Genomic DNA, 15,826 nt, shown 5'->3' with positions numbered 1-15,826 from the left:
CTGTCATGACTCCCAGTAACACTGGCATCTCATTTAGGCAGCAGCCCAGCTCTGCATCCATTAGTTACAGTAGAGGGAGGGAATACTGGCAGTGGAGTGGAAGAGAAGGGAAGGGAGGAGAGGAGGGGTATGACGGCTATTTAAGGGTTGGAGTTTAAGAAATGGGGGTCTGACCTAAGCACTCCACACACTTTAAAAGACATTTACTCTTACTCTCTCTCTTTTTGCCTTCCACACTCCCTCTCCCTCTCTCTCTCTCTCTCTTGCTGTCAGTGTAGACAGTTAAAGAGCTGAACTCCAGGCTGAGCTGTGAACGGTGAGGGAAAAAGATAAGGAGCCAGCTGAGGGGAAGGACTGACAGACACACAGAGCTGCCACCTTGCTGGAGAGGCTGCAAGAAGGAAGCAAAGCATCATTTCATCGACTTCACTGAATGTGTGAAGACCCAGAGGAGCGCCTCATCTTACCTGCTTGGACCCGTAGGGGGGAAAAAAAACCATATTGCACTTGTGTAGGTAAGCAGATATTTAGTGAATTTCTTGATCTCGTCATGCTTTTCTTTTTATCCTCCTTTAGTTCAAATCTCTTAAGAGGCATAACTGTTCAAATTTACACCAGTAGACGCATTTTTCAGTAGTACGTTTCAGACCAGTGCATTTTATTACACCAGAGGGTATTGATTATGGTTTATTGGAAGAGAATTCTTGGTGTATATCCTGCAACTTCTTTCTCAGTCACACAGTCAGCAGCCAATGCAGGATTCAGAGGTGATGGCTATGGATAACTCTTCCACATGTTCATTCCCTCAGCGGTCAGCTTTGATCACTTTAGAGGAAGGTCCAGCCAAAAATATTTTCTCACAATTGCTGTCAGGTTGTAGATCAATAGTCCAAGAATAAACATGAAATATCTCCATATATGTGTGTGTGTGCGTGTGTGTGTGTTTGCATAAGTATGCCTGTGTCTGGTGAGGTTTTGCAGCCTGATGATTCATCGCATTACCTTAGGGCAATTTAATTCAGCTTTCATTGTGTGTAATTTTTCCATCGTGGAGATTAAATGAAGGGAAAAGTGGGTGATGGTGCAGGATTTTGCCAGCGTGGGCAAGAAGAGGAAGGAGAAGGAACAGAAGAAAAAAAATACTTCATCCATTCAGCCCATTAGTTCTGCTTAATTGAAATCGAAGTCTGGTTTATGGTGGGTTTTTTAACTTCTGTTTTATCCTTTTGTGTGGTGGGTTTGAGTCACTCATTCCAATCCACATTCAGGAGAAAATTACTATTTCAGCTGAAGATTATAATCATCCTGTTCCTCTGGACTTTTTCAAGCTTTTTTGTTTTATCCCACTACCCACTGCTCCTCATCTCATCTCGTATCTGAATGCACATCATGTCCTATCCGCAGCTGTTTAAGGAGAGATGTTTTACAGCCTCTCTGCTATGTGCTTGGTGTCCTGGGATGTGTCTGTGCAGCAGAGAGAGAAAGGTGTCTGGGTGAACAAAACCTCTGTCAGAGGGACAGCTGGTTTAGTAGCTGGAGCTCCCCCAGGGCTCGTCCTACACTGTTTCCCTCCGCCTGACCTCTACACACAAAGAGCCAGGGGTTGATCATAACTCAGCATTTGCACGCCTTGGCATTTTATGTAAAATGTGTTAGATTGTTGTCTGTGCCCCAGTTTCCAGAGTCCGCTGTGAGCTGCTGAATTGGAGGTTTTGTGGCCCAAAAGTGGTGACACTGAGTTACTGAGGGCGTTGTGCCAGGCATCTCTCTCTCTCTCTGTCTCTCTCTCTCTCTCTCTGTCTGTCTGTCTGTCTGTCTGTCTGTCTGTCTCTGTCTCTGTCTCTGTCTCTGTCTGTCTCTCTGTCTCTCTCTCTGTCTCTCTCTCTCTCACTTAATAATAATAATTTATGCATATAGCACTTTTCACAGGTAAATGTCACAAAGTGCTTTACAACAGATAATATACAAAGATATTACAGCATCCACACAAAAAGACACACTCAATGATACTGTATACACAGATAGACACATATATAAGATGACATAACATATATAAGAAATATATGGTTGACATGATTTCACAGCAGAAAAACACTCAAATAAATGTATGTGTATGATTTTCTGATTATATAACCATGCAGGTTGTGGGTTGTGTGAGCTCTGCGACTTCATGTTAGCCCTTTCACATTGTAAATCTGCCAGAGTGTCTAGAATCAGGTGTGTTGGTTAGGAGCGTTTCTGTGCACAGATGGCTGTTTGGAGGTAGTTGAATTTCTTGCTAATTACAATCTGCACTTTTCTTTCAATCATTAATGTGTAGAGGAAATCTTCTCATCTCCTGCACAACATTGAATTACACATGAGGCTGCAATTAATGATTGCTTTTTGATTGTTTAATGGTTGTTGGGTCTTTAAAATGTTAGAAAATAGTGAAAATTGTCCATAACTTGTTTCCTAGAGGCTTAAGTATCATAACAGTTTAAAAGCCAAAGATACTCAGTTCACTATCATATATCCTAAAGAAAAGCTGCAAATCCTCACATTTTAGAAGCTGGAACAAGCAAATGTTTGGCATCTTTACTTGAAAAATGACGACAACCAAAGAAACACAACACTCAATACAAATCTCAATACAAAGCTTTATTTTATCTTAACTGGGGAGCTGCAATTGAAACTGAAGTGAGACTCACCTGGGGACACAAAAAGAAAAATCTCCAATTCGTTTTTCTTAAAAACTTCTCTTCTGGAGAATTCTTTGCCATGCAGCAAGAGGGGAAGTCTGAAATCCATTAATGAGGTGTTGCAACTTCTATTATTATTGTATCAGCTACAGTAACTTCTCCTATTAACTTTTTCTTGAGATGATTTCCAGCTGTTCCAGATGCTATGCGAGTCAGACTTACCATTCATGGAAAATTTAAAAAAGAAAGAAAGAAAGAAAGACAGAAAGAAAAAAAAAAGCTAAAATAGCACACAGATACACAAACAAGCAGATGCATTGGATTAATGTTCACCACGCTGACCGGAGTCCTGACACGCTGCCGTCTGCCTCAAATGTTTTCCATGAGACGACTGTCCAAACATGCTGCGCTTCCATTGTTCTCATGGATATAAATGGTTTGAATCCGAGTGTGAAATGAAGACAACACTAGTCTGCGACCGTCTGTGTTTTGTCACCACAAGGCTGAGTCTTTTCAGCTCGGCTCACTTGCAACTCACAGTGATGGAGACGATCAAGAAAACAAAAAATTAACCATCAAATAACACATCACACATCACACAGTAGCACTTTCAGTTTTATTAAAGGTGGAGTTAACCAAGCCCATTATCTGGACACAGGACAAGTACCTCTGTGCCTTATTTTTTATTTTTTTCCTTGACTAGGCAAAACAGATGTCCTCACTTCAGGGCCAACATTCCCAGTTTCTCTTTTCCACGCGGGAAAGTTCCCTTTTCTCTGCCAGCATGGGGGAAGAGCACAAAAGCTACAGCAATTCTGGATTATAGCTTAGTCAACATGTTATATTTATTTCAATTTTCTCTCCAAATTGTCTTCCCATGTCCCAAAGTCAAATGAGATGTCCTTGGTCAACCTCAAGGGCTGCTATTAAATGATGTTTTCTTGGCTTTTTACAGTGCTGTTAGTCTCAAATAGTTTAACTGTTTAATGTCAAGTAGTTATAACATCAAGACCACAGTATAAATGTCATTTTAGGGCTATTTTGCAAATAAGTTTGAGCCACATTCAAAGCCAAAGTTTTCAGCATCTTCACATGTAGCCTGGGCCCCCGCTGAGGATTTTAAAGGATTCATTCTTCACCTCTGAGGCTGCAAATTATCGATCTCGTAAACATTTGTAGAATGAGAAGAAACAAACGGCGAGACCCAGTTTTCAGATTTACAACATCAGCCGTAACCTACCTTTATCTTATCACCTACCAGATGTGCGAAAACTCGTGAAACTCGTGAAACTCAAGCTCAGTTTTATACCTTAACGGATTACATGAAAGGGTACAAAAATGCCGGTAAAGGGGCATGTGAAGAAAAAAGAAAAAGGTCAGGTGAAAGGTTGAGTGAAAGGTCGGAACAATAAAGGAAAGAAAAGGAAGATTGATGAGAGGGGTCTACCTTCATACCTATAGCTCAGCTCCAGCAGTTTAAAGGCACCATAGTGACAGTGAAGGAAAATATTTGTCATACCCAACAGCTTGATTTAGGGTGTACATCAGGCTTCCTGTCATCCAAATATTACAAAAAGCATAAAAAGAAGGGATAAAAAAGAAACTGAAAGACAAGGTTTAGTCATCATGGTGCACCCCACTGATCTGCATGAAACCACCACATTTCCTGCCAATTTGTAAAGACGTGTGTTGTATTCAAAAGGCTTGTTGGTCAGCAGCCCACAACGTGTCACATCGCGGTTTGCTGATTTCTGTTTCTTAATCTGCTTTTATTGGTTTTCCCCAAATATAATTCAGTTCAGTATTCCTCACAGGAAAATTCATCATAGCCTCTATGGCAAAGATGAATAACAACAGACTCAACCTGCCCATTTATCCCATCTAATGTGGAACAGTGGACAAGTGGCTGTAGTCTGTACCAGAGAAGTCTGCTGAGATTGAGACACTTCCAAGTCGAGCGACAGAAAACTTATCTGTGACTAATCGATAATCATTTCAAGCAAAAAGGTCAAATATTCAAGTTTCAGCTTCTCCAATGTGAGAATGTGTCACTGTTAGTTGGAAAAAACAAGCAAACTGAAGACATCACCATGGCCTCTGAGGAAATTGTGAATGGCATTTTTTCCACAATTTTGTAACATTTTATGGAAGATTAATCAACAGACCAAGAAAATAATAAGAAGATGATTGGGCCCAAGCTCCCCCGCCACGCCACGAATGAGCGAGACTAATGGAAACAAACTGAGCCAAAATCACATTCAATTCAAAATGGCTGACTTTCTGTTGGCGTGAGGGTATGGGTCCAAGAGACTTTTTTGTGCGTCTTTATACGATACATATGTGTACCGAATTTCGTTTATCTATGTCGATCTGAGTCGATGGGCTCAATTTTTTTAATTTTCTAAGGGGCGCTTATTGAGCCATTTTGCCTTGTGAGGATATGGGTCCAAGAGACTAATTTATGTCTTGTTGTGAATTAATCCCATAGCTTGGGGGTCAAAGAGTCAAAAGAAACAGAGTCAAGGGTGTCAAGGGTGCAATGGGAGACAAAATTGTGGTTATGTTTTTGACGGTTTTGGGTCCCTTTCATATTTGGATAATTTTCTTCTCTTACTCTTCATATGACAATTTAATCATGTTTTTCTCCATGTTTCTGCTAGTTATTATCTTTTTTTTTTAATTATAATGGAGCTGCAATGACTCATAATTGATGAGTCAATTGACAGAAAACTCATCTGTGACTAATCGATAATTGTTTCAAGCTAAAAAGGTCAAATATTCTCTAGTTTCAGCTTCTCCAATGTGAGAATTTTCCACTTTTCTTTATCACAAAAGACAGTAAATTACATTTGTACTGTTAGTTGGACAAAACAAGCAAACTGAAGACATCACCATGGCCTCTGAGAAAATTGTGAATGGCATTTTTTCCACAATTTTGTAACATTATCATAATCAACAGATCAAGAAAATCATAAACAGATTTTTCTCCATCTGACAATTTAATAATGTTTTTCTCCATGTTTCTGCTAGTTATTATCTTTTTTTTTATTGTAATAGTTTCCTTGTTCTTAGTAAGTGTTGCTGGACTGTTTGGAAAGATCATAGAAAAGTTGGCTTCTTGAAAAAAAAAGAAGAACATAATAAGCAGATTTTATTGTCCTAAACCCTAATTTATGTCTTGGTGTGAGTCAATCCCATAGTTTGGGGGTCAAAGAGTCAAAAGAAATGGAGTCAAGGGGGTCAAGAGTGCAATGGGAGACAAAATTATGGTTATGTTTTTGACAGTTTTGGGCCCCTTTCTTTCGTATTTGGATAGTTTTCTGTTGTTCGCATTTATAGATTGATCTAAATATGGATGGGATGCTGAATTTCAATAGGATTGTGTTCTTTTAAGGGTTTGTACTGTACTCTTCATATGACAATTTAATAATGTTTTTCTCCATGTTTCCGCTAGTTATTATCTTTTTTTATTGTAATAGTTTCCTTTTTCCTCTTTCTCAATAATCAAAGTGTTGCTGGACTGTTTGGAAAGATCATAGAAATGTTGGCTTCTTGTTTGTAGGCCACTTTGTCTGTCTTGTGTTTGGCTGTCAGTTTTTTGAATAGTTTTTGGGATGCAGTAGGCATGGATTTGAATGGAAGTTATGATTTACATGCGTTATCTGTTTTGATTTTAAATCTCTGGTGGATAAAATATATCTATTCGTAAATCCAAAAATCAGGTGGCAAGAGAAGAAAGAGAATGAAGTCATGGTTACGTTGAGATGCGACCAACACTCAGCTGAACTTAAGTTGAACATCTACTTTCCTTACTTTACTTTAACTGAACGTCCGCTGTGTCTCAATAAATCGTTTCCAGAGGTTTTCATGACAACCTGAATCCAGGTGCTCCACCACATGTCTTTCCATTGCTATCACTGTATGAACAACTCCCTTCTGGAGGTCATTTTTCATTGGTTTGCGTGTGGAAGTACTGTCAGTGGCCACCAATCAAAGTTTCTGGGCAAAATCTTTGGCAGAAATGTGAATCATTTACAGATATGCCTATGATCCTGAGAGCATACAGTACATCCTGTCTGGTCAACATTTTCTGCTTGTATTATTAGGATAAGATGTTTAACACATACTGTAGGCAGCATTCAGCCTTCTGTATACAGTCAGACTCAGACTGAAGGTTCAATGAATGAATAACCGGTGAGAAAGCAAGTCTAACGCATACTTGTTGAATATCTTGCTGTTGGTGGCCAAAAAGAGGCACAAACCAATGCCTCCCACTCTACATTACAGATGGGAATTGATAAGATTTTATTGATACGAATGACATTATTGATTCTGCTTATCGGTCCGATTCTCTTATCAATTCCTGATTAATTCTTTTTTGTGGAAAAGAGTAGGCCTACACATGTTTTCAGTGACAATGCAACTGTCTTATTACCTCCACTGTTTATCAATGACTTTACATGCTGATGAGTGTATGAAACATAACTGGTAGAGTTCTGCTCCACTGTGTTATTAACGTTAACGTTATATAAGCAGCAGTGGAGAGCAGCCTCTCTGCTGCACTGTTAGCGCCAGTAAAGATATCACTGTCCAACACACTGAGCGGGTACAGCGTTGTTGAGGTGAAAGAGACTGAACACTGAGTTGCTTTCTTTCCCTCAGAGTTGGTTTAAGTCGTTTGCAGTGTATGTTGGCCAGCTAGTCTCGTTTGTTACGGCACACTGCTGCTGTTAGCTCACTGCTAACATTATCCTGCTAACAGAGTAAAAAATTCACAGTAAACTTCATGCTCTTCTCACATAGGTGTGTATTCTGGCTTTGGTTGGGACTGGGCATCATTCATCCTTTCTCTCAGTTTGTCAGAAAGCTCCGCCAGGATCCACGGCCGTTTTTGGTTCGAAACCAGAACCGGTTCTCAATTCCCATTCCTACTCTACATCAATGGAAAGACAAGCTAACGATAGTTTACTCAATGGAAAAAATAACATCAAAACTCAGTGTGAACATGCTCTTAGACAGCTGAACACCTGTGATTACATATTTTAGATTAACGAGACGATAAGAAGTTGTGAAATAAGCTAAGACTGAACATTTTATTTGGCTTGGATGTATTACCAAGATGATAAGAAGTTGTAAATTCTGTTAAAGTTGCAAAATCAGCCAAGATTTTTCATCTGTTTATTTATTCATTGATTTTTATGAATAAATAATATCTCTATGTGGATATATGGGATGCCATAACTTGATGGATATGTATGTTTGCTGTATGTTTGGTATATTTCTTGTTGGTTTTTGTAGCTGTGTGCAATATAAATGTGCAAATATAAATAAATATTTTGTTCCAAAAAAAATAAATAAGTGAGAGAGAGCAAGCCAATCTTACTGACAGGTGTGAACATGTTGGCCTACAGATAAAGTAACAAGAACTAAATCTCTCAGTTGTAAAATTATTATTTCTTTAAAAAATATCTGTTTCAAGATTTATAGATTACTAGTGGCTGATTTATAGGGCTAAACTCCTAAATATTATATGTCATACAGTATCAGTATCAGTATTCATCTGTCTCAAAAATCCGGTTAGGTTATGATAAACAGTAAACTTTGGGTAAACCTAACTTTTGAATCGGACTCAATTTCGCGTTCCCCGTGGTACGATTTGTTTGGATTGAGGTCCGAGCTGGACTAGCACAACAAAGAATGTTGCGTTTGGCCAGAAGACGCACTTCAGGAAGTTCTTCCTGTGTTAACGTTCTTATTCCCACCACAGACACAATTGATCAATAAATGGACTAAACGTTCTCATGTGGCTTTTAGTGATGCATGTTGGTTCGTTTGAAGTTTCTCTGTGTGAAAAGCTACCAAACCAAGTGGAAAACACAAGTTCACCACATCATGTCCTCAAATTCAGCTAAAGTCTGCAAATTCTGTCATGTAGATTTCTGATGATCACAGCTCTACAGAAAAATTAAAAAAGAAATCTTTGAGTGACATCTTCCAATAATTAGGAAAACAACCATGCACACATGCATTATTTCAGATTGTGTGCAATCACAATGGGCCTTTCTATTGATGTTCAGTGTTTTACTGACCCCTGCTTACTGAAATCCTTTGGAAACCTAACACTGGACTAATCCAAGGAGGCTTTCCCACGCTGAGGAAGAAGCCTGTCATTAGTTCTAGTTTGTCTCCCACAAATTATAGAGTTCTTTGTGTCCAGCTGATGAAGTCATCTGAGAGATTTAAGGGCTTTAAGGAGCCCTGTGAATGGGATGAATTATGCTTTTTAAATGTTTTCACACCATTTTTTTATTTCATTATATAGAGAGAAACAGCTGAGACTTTTCAGTTATATGCACAAATAATGTGCCAGCACAACTGTGGATTCTTTGGTCTTAACACTTTGACACAAAATAACTTGTGTGGGCCTCAAACAAGCCTGAAGCTAGTTATAACAGTGTAGGGCTGCAGCTATTGATTATTTTTTATTATTTATTAATCTGTCAACTACTTTCTTGATTAATAGATGACACATTTGATGTATAAATATCCAAAAATGGTGACAAATGTGGATCACTGTTTCCCAAACTCAAGGTGTTGCCTCAAAAGCCTTTTTTGTCACAACCAGCAGTGCTTAACTCAGGTGTTGTGTCTTGGTTGCTCAGCTCCTAAATAGTTAAATAGAAAGAATCAATTAAGCAATAATGACCACATTTACTCATCAGCCTTATATGGAGACGATAAAGCAATTGTCTTACTTTATGTTGTTTAGGAAGGTGCATCAGCATACTGGCCCAAAACAGTGGTTCCCAACTGTTTTGGCATATGACTGACTCATAAAAGTGAAGCAATGTTTGTCAGTGAGTGCTTGACTTAGTTTAGTCTGACCAAATGTTTGATTTCAATTGTTTTGGAGGACTGAAGAGGTAAGATTATTTTCACAAGAATATGAAGTAAAGATTAGAGGAAAGTCTGAAAGGGTAAAATCAATAAAGCATCTTTGTTTTGCTCTCTGATCCTGTTACTTATTTGAATTGTTCAGATTTATTTAGCGAACCCCAACCTTCAGACTGGAAACAACTGGTTTAAAAAACCTTCTGGTAAACTTGACATACAGTACAATATGAATGATTTTTAATCTCCTTTTGGTCTACACGAAGGTACCTTGGTCATTTTTACTGCATGCACACACGAGGCTCACTCAGTAAGAATTTAAAACTATTGTCTAACATATGAATATGTTGTTTTACTGCATTACATTAAAGCTGTGTTTTCTGTGGTTATCTGTTTTCTTTCTTCTCCAGAAACTTCACCATTAACCAGGATTGGCCTTTAACCAGAGGTCCAAACTGATTCATTTTACGAAATCCACGTCCCTCATCTAGCATGGGTACAAAAGGCCTTCTGGGCTGCCTCCTCCTGACTGCTTTGCTCAGCTTATCAGACGCTGGGCTTGTGAAGAAAATCCTACGGCATCGACGGCAGACTCTGACATCCCCTAGAGAACATAACGTCACCCTGCCCAGTGCAGACCATCCTGTGGTTTTCAACCATGTCTATAACATCAACGTTCCTGCCAGTTCTCTGTGCTCAGTGGACCTGGACGCTCCAGAGAGCACGCAGCTCGTTCCCAAAGACGCTGCGGTGTCCTCGGGCCATCACACCACAGATCACACCCTTGATGGAGAGAACCAGATTGTCTTCACCCACCGCATTAACATTCCTCGGCGGGCCTGCGGTTGTACCGATGACATGCCAGGCCTCAAAGACCTCATGAGCCGGTTGGAGATGCTTGAGGGTGAAGTTTCAGCATTGAGAGATCAGTGCAGCAGTGGTGACGGCCCCTGCTGCAGTGCTCAGGTCACAGGTAGGTGAAATTTTTCTGTCACGCTTTGTCAGTAAGATTACAGCGAGCACGGTGAAATAATCCTTGATCCTACTGAAGTTGCAATGAAATGTGCTACTCTGAGAATACTACATAACCCCGAGAGTCTCTTTCAGCATTAGGCACATCTGTTTCATTCATCTGTTGAGCTCTTTGAAATTCATGTGGAGGCGTAATTTTCTCTGTCTGTAAAGACCAACATCTCATCAGTTAATCTTGAATGGGGCTTTATTTGGCCCAAAATTGCATGACCTCCGGTTGCTGTAATATCAATTTGAGTAAGGAGTATTCTCCAATGGTTGCTGAAATAGAGTTTGGACCATTTCTGAATGATGCACTCTTATTAAAGGAACACTTTGATGTTTCACTCTCTGGCAAAGAGTTAGAGGACTTTTAAATATAAGGCTACAACCAAAAACAGCCAACTATTGCCTTTAAAGAAAATTCTTTATCTGATTTTATATCATAAAACAAAGACTGACATTGATATGTTGTAAAATCGTGAAATGCAATCCCGCACAGATGATGTTATTGCACAAAACTTTTGAACTGAACAAAGTACATCAAACCACTTCTTTACTTTATCTATCAAAGGTGAGGTGGGAACTAAGCCTTACTGTAACGGTCATGGAAACTACAGCACCGACACTTGTGGCTGCAGTTGTGAGCCTGGCTGGAAGGGACCCAACTGCACCGAGCCCGAGTGTCCCGATAACTGTCAGGACCGGGGCAGCTGCGTGGACGGAAAGTGTGAATGCTACAAGGGCTTCTCCGGAGAAGACTGCAGCCTCAGAGTTTGCCTTGTGGACTGTGGCCCTTACGGACAGTGTGTGGACGGCATCTGCGTCTGCTCTGATGGTTACTCCGGTGAAGACTGCTCTCAGACAAACTGCCTCAACAACTGCTACGGCCGTGGACGCTGTGAAGACGGATACTGCACGTGCGATGAACCCTGGACAGGCTTAGACTGCTCCGAACTCATCTGTCCTAACGACTGCTATGACCGCGGGCGTTGTGTGAATGGTACCTGCTACTGTGATGACGGATTCACAGGGGAGGACTGTGGAGAGCGCACCTGTCCCAACAACTGCTATGGTAATGGTTTCTGTGTTGATGGGAAGTGTACCTGCACTGCCGGCTACACTGGAGAAGACTGCTCTCAGCTCACCTGCCTCAACGACTGTAACGGCAGAGGTACCTGCTTCAACGGGATGTGCACCTGCGACCAGGGCTACCAAGGTGAAGATTGCAGCCAGTTAGCATGTCTGAACAACTGTAACAACAGAGGCCAGTGCATTAACGGACAGTGCTCATGTGATGTCGGTTTCCAAGGAGATGATTGCTCTGAGCTTTCATGTCCCAACAACTGCCAGTACAGAGGGCGCTGTGTTAACGGCCAGTGTGTGTGCGAGGAAGGCTACGCTGGAGAGGACTGCAGCATCAGGACCTGTCCCTCTAACTGCTACGGGCGCGGGGAGTGTGTTGATGGACGTTGTGAGTGCCATGCAGGCTTCACCGGCGAGGACTGCAGCGAGCTGAGCTGTCCTAACAATTGTAGAAACCGTGGCCTCTGCATCGATGGGCAGTGTGTTTGTGACGAAGGCTTCACTGGTGAAGACTGCAGTCAGAAAGCTTGCCCCAACGACTGCCTGGGCCGAGGTCAATGTGTCGATGGCGAGTGCGTCTGCCAAGAGGGCTACTCGGGAGATGACTGCTCTGTGCTCGCCTGTCCAGATAACTGCAACGACAGGGGTCGCTGCATCAATGGAAGATGCACATGTGAGAGCGGATATGAAGGAGAAAGCTGCGCAGAGCTGAGCTGCCTCAACAACTGCCAGGACAAAGGCCGCTGTGTGGATGGTCAGTGCGTCTGTGATGAGGGATACATCGGAGAGGACTGCTCAGAAGGTAAGAAGCTCTGTTCAGTGCAGAAACACACACACACACTCACTCTCAAACAAAAAAAGGATTTGGCAGTTCAGTTCCTAAAAGTTTCCATGTGTCAGTTAGATGTACTATAAAAGAAAATCCACAATGATGTAATTTCCTTATATTCTCAAAATTCACTCACCACTCATCCTCAGAGAAACTATAGAGAATATGTAGTAAATATAAACGAGTTTTTTTGCGTTGTGTGTTACTGTTGTCTCCAGTTGGTTCACACTTTTTGGCAGTTCTTCACACCACAGGCAGATGTGGCTCTGCAGTTTGCATTAGCATTATGTGGCGGATATTGAGTGATTGAGGGCATGAGAAACTATGCAAGACAACACCCTCAGCAAAGTTTTTCTGTTCACTTTTCACTTTTTTTCCAGTGTCTCCTCCAAAGGATCTCACTGTCGGCGAGGTCACCCCCGAAACTGTTGATCTCTCCTGGAACAACGAGATGCTGGTGACAGAGTACCTCATTACTTATGTGCCAACCAGTCCTGGCGGTCTTCTCCAGGAGTTCACTGTGCCTGGAGACAGCACTGACGCAACTGTCAAAGAGCTTGAACCCGGCCTTGAGTACCTTATCAACGTCTACGCTGTTCTGAGCAACAAAAGGAGCATCCCTGTCAGTGCGAGGGTAGCCACAGGTACATCAGAAACATCTGTAAATGTTTAGATTATTCATTTGGAGTCATTTTATTAAGAAAAAAATGTCAAAATATCACATTCTAGCTGCTCAAATCTGAATATTTTCTGGTTTATTTTGTCTTTTTTTTGGGGTTGTGGATTGTTAGTCAGGGCAAAAGACATAACACAGAAGACATTTGAGTTATTTTCCAGAAATTTAAAACATTTTATAGACCAGATAATTGATCGATTAATTGAGAAATAACAGACAGATCAGTTGATAATGACAATAACTGATATTTGAAGCCCTAGTAAACATTCTTGTGGTTTGGCTTATCAAAAGTAATAATTATTTTGATTGTTTTTGTTTCCATCCGTCCAGCTCTTCCACAGCCAGAGGGTTTAATATTCAAATCAGTGAGGGAGACTACAGTGGAGGTTGCGTGGGACCAGCTGGACATCTCCTTTGATGGCTGGGAGATCTATTTCCGCAACACGGTCAGTGCTGCCCATCTCTTTTGAAGGCTTGCCTGGGATTTTATTTAACTGACGGGAAAAGAGTGAGAAGTGATAAGCTATGCCAGCTTATTGGAAGTCTCATCAAAAACGCGGATTTATTTGAGTGCTGACCATTAAAATTGCTTTGACATATGGAAAACCTGAGTGAGGGCAAGTCTGGATGTCATACAACTGCGGGTAAATCTGCTGCTCAGAATCCGAGCCAGATAGTCTTTGAAAAGAAAATCCTGTGCCAGCTGATGCGTCAGAGGCCTTTTTGGATTTTGCATCTTCTGCAGAGTTATTACCCATTTTTAAATACGTTGTCCTTTCCTCACCTCTGTCATGTTTAAGATTGAGCAGTTTTCTGTCAGGTCTGGTGTGCTGCTTAAATTAACTGCTGTCTCATCCAAACTTCAGTGATCACTCCTCAATTTACTGCATGCAGGATTGTGCCATACTTTCTTTTTTTTAAATCCAAAATCAATGGAGAATCAATCAGATTTCAGCAGTAACATCATTTCAACAATGTCCTGGAAATGTGAAACTTAGTTGTTTTATATTTATGAGGTTTAGAGCTTGAGGATTAACGCAGGTAGATAGAACTGGAGAAACTTGATTATTTGAACATTCGCACATGAAAAACATCAAATAACTTAACCCAAAGTCCATTTTACAACTGAACAAAGCTGTATTGATCTCGATGTTTTGAACTCAAATGGTCAAAACCAAAGAAACCAATCACTCTCCACAACTGAACAATGCCTCTAAAACTCAAACACAAGTATAGACAAGAAACTCTTCGCTGTCACTACTGAGCCTGTCCTGTAACAGTACACTTATTATTAAGTTAGCTTAGCATGAAGACTTGAAACAGGACTAACCCGGCTGTCAGAAGGAAACTTTGTGGTGATGACAAGACTCAGAGGTCCACAAACAACTCAGCATATAACCTCACATAAAACCATAATTTAGGGTTTTTGTACATAACAAATTAATAAGATGAAGTGTGAATTAATTAGTAATATTTAGAGCTGCTGGTAGATGGATGTTAATTTATGCAAAGCTTCTCTAACTGTCTCCTGGCTGATGCTTCATATTTAAGACAGACGTGAGAGAGGTACTGATCTTATCTTATCATTAAACTTAGCAAGAAACCAATTAAGCATCATTTCTAAAATGTCAAAGTAGGGGAGAAACTGGACTGAAAGAACAATTAAGACTATTGGCATCAGTGCATGTAAATCAAAATGTCTTATTTCTTGCTTTAACCTGATTTCCTCACAGTAATCAGATTACTTGTTTTCATGTTATTAACAGGATATTTCATATGTGTCTTTGCAGAAAGAAGAAAACGGTAAAATTGTGAGCACCCTTCCACCCTCTCAAACCGAGTTCACCCAGTCAGGTCTCGGACCAGGACAGGAGTACGAGGTCTCCATCAACATCATCAAAAACAACACCAGGGGTCCCCAGACATCCGAAACCGTCACCACGAGTGAGTTCCTGGCTGTAACAAAGTGTTTTCCAAGCACAAAGATAATTTAGAGTCAACTGGTGAGATCATAGAAGTTTAAAACCTCCAGTTGGCTTATAATGAAGTTATAGCTGGAGGTGGTATGGTTATGTCACTTTCCTGCTCTGTCTGGTAGCTGTCAACAAAACCATTTGGTAGGGTACAACGAAAAAAACCAAAAACCCAGAATCCTTCATTTCACTTCAGCACACAGTAAAAAATAATACAGTAATGTCACAGAGTTGAATTCCACAATGACAGAAGAGTTACAACAGGAAATCTCAGCTGACTCTCTGCAGTTCCATCCCAACAGATTTTAGGTAAAAAGCAATAACTCAAACAAATGAAATCTCAGCCTAGCGTGACCATGTAATAGTTGTTTTTCACTAAATCTTGCTTTTTAGCTCTCGTTCTGAGCTCACTGAAACCTTTATTGCAGTGTTACTCCATACGTCGCATTGTGAAATGCCTCCGGTCGCTTATGCAATCGCTATGGTACGCCTGGGTAAACAACTGTCATTGTGCATGGAAAAGTAATTTAGTTTACAAGTGTGTGTCGGCGTGGACTCTCTCCGGGTATCTCACGGTTTCATGTCATCTATCTGTGTAGGCTAGAGCTCCACACAGCTCCCAGAAATGAATGATAGAAGTAAGACGAAACCTTTCGAACCGTTCAAACCCCAGAGGCCC

General features: G+C 40.7%; 1 protein-coding gene across 3 annotated transcripts in view; it reads left to right on the top strand.

Annotated features, from left to right (window-relative positions):
• Positions 1-337: 337 nt before the first annotated feature.
• The window catches only part of tnca (tenascin Ca), a 34,584-nt gene continuing 19,095 nt past the window's right edge, over positions 338-15,826 (top strand). For all 3 annotated transcript variants that reach the window (XM_053339947.1, XM_053339946.1, XM_053339948.1), the window contains exons 1-6: positions 338-515; positions 9,983-10,545; positions 11,158-12,471; positions 12,879-13,142; positions 13,505-13,620; positions 14,965-15,118. In XM_053339947.1, the coding sequence (XP_053195922.1) occupies positions 10,065-10,545; positions 11,158-12,471; positions 12,879-13,142; positions 13,505-13,620; positions 14,965-15,118 (2,329 nt within the window). In that variant the 5' untranslated portion in view covers positions 338-515; positions 9,983-10,064. The remainder of the gene's footprint in view (positions 516-9,982; positions 10,546-11,157; positions 12,472-12,878; positions 13,143-13,504; positions 13,621-14,964; positions 15,119-15,826) is intronic.

Source organism: Scomber japonicus, chromosome 19 (assembly GCF_027409825.1).
Source record: "Scomber japonicus isolate fScoJap1 chromosome 19, fScoJap1.pri, whole genome shotgun sequence".
NCBI lineage: Eukaryota > Metazoa > Chordata > Actinopteri > Scombriformes > Scombridae > Scomber > Scomber japonicus.
The sequence above is the reverse complement of the archived record's forward strand: the minus strand, read 5'-3'. Positions and strand labels throughout refer to the sequence as shown.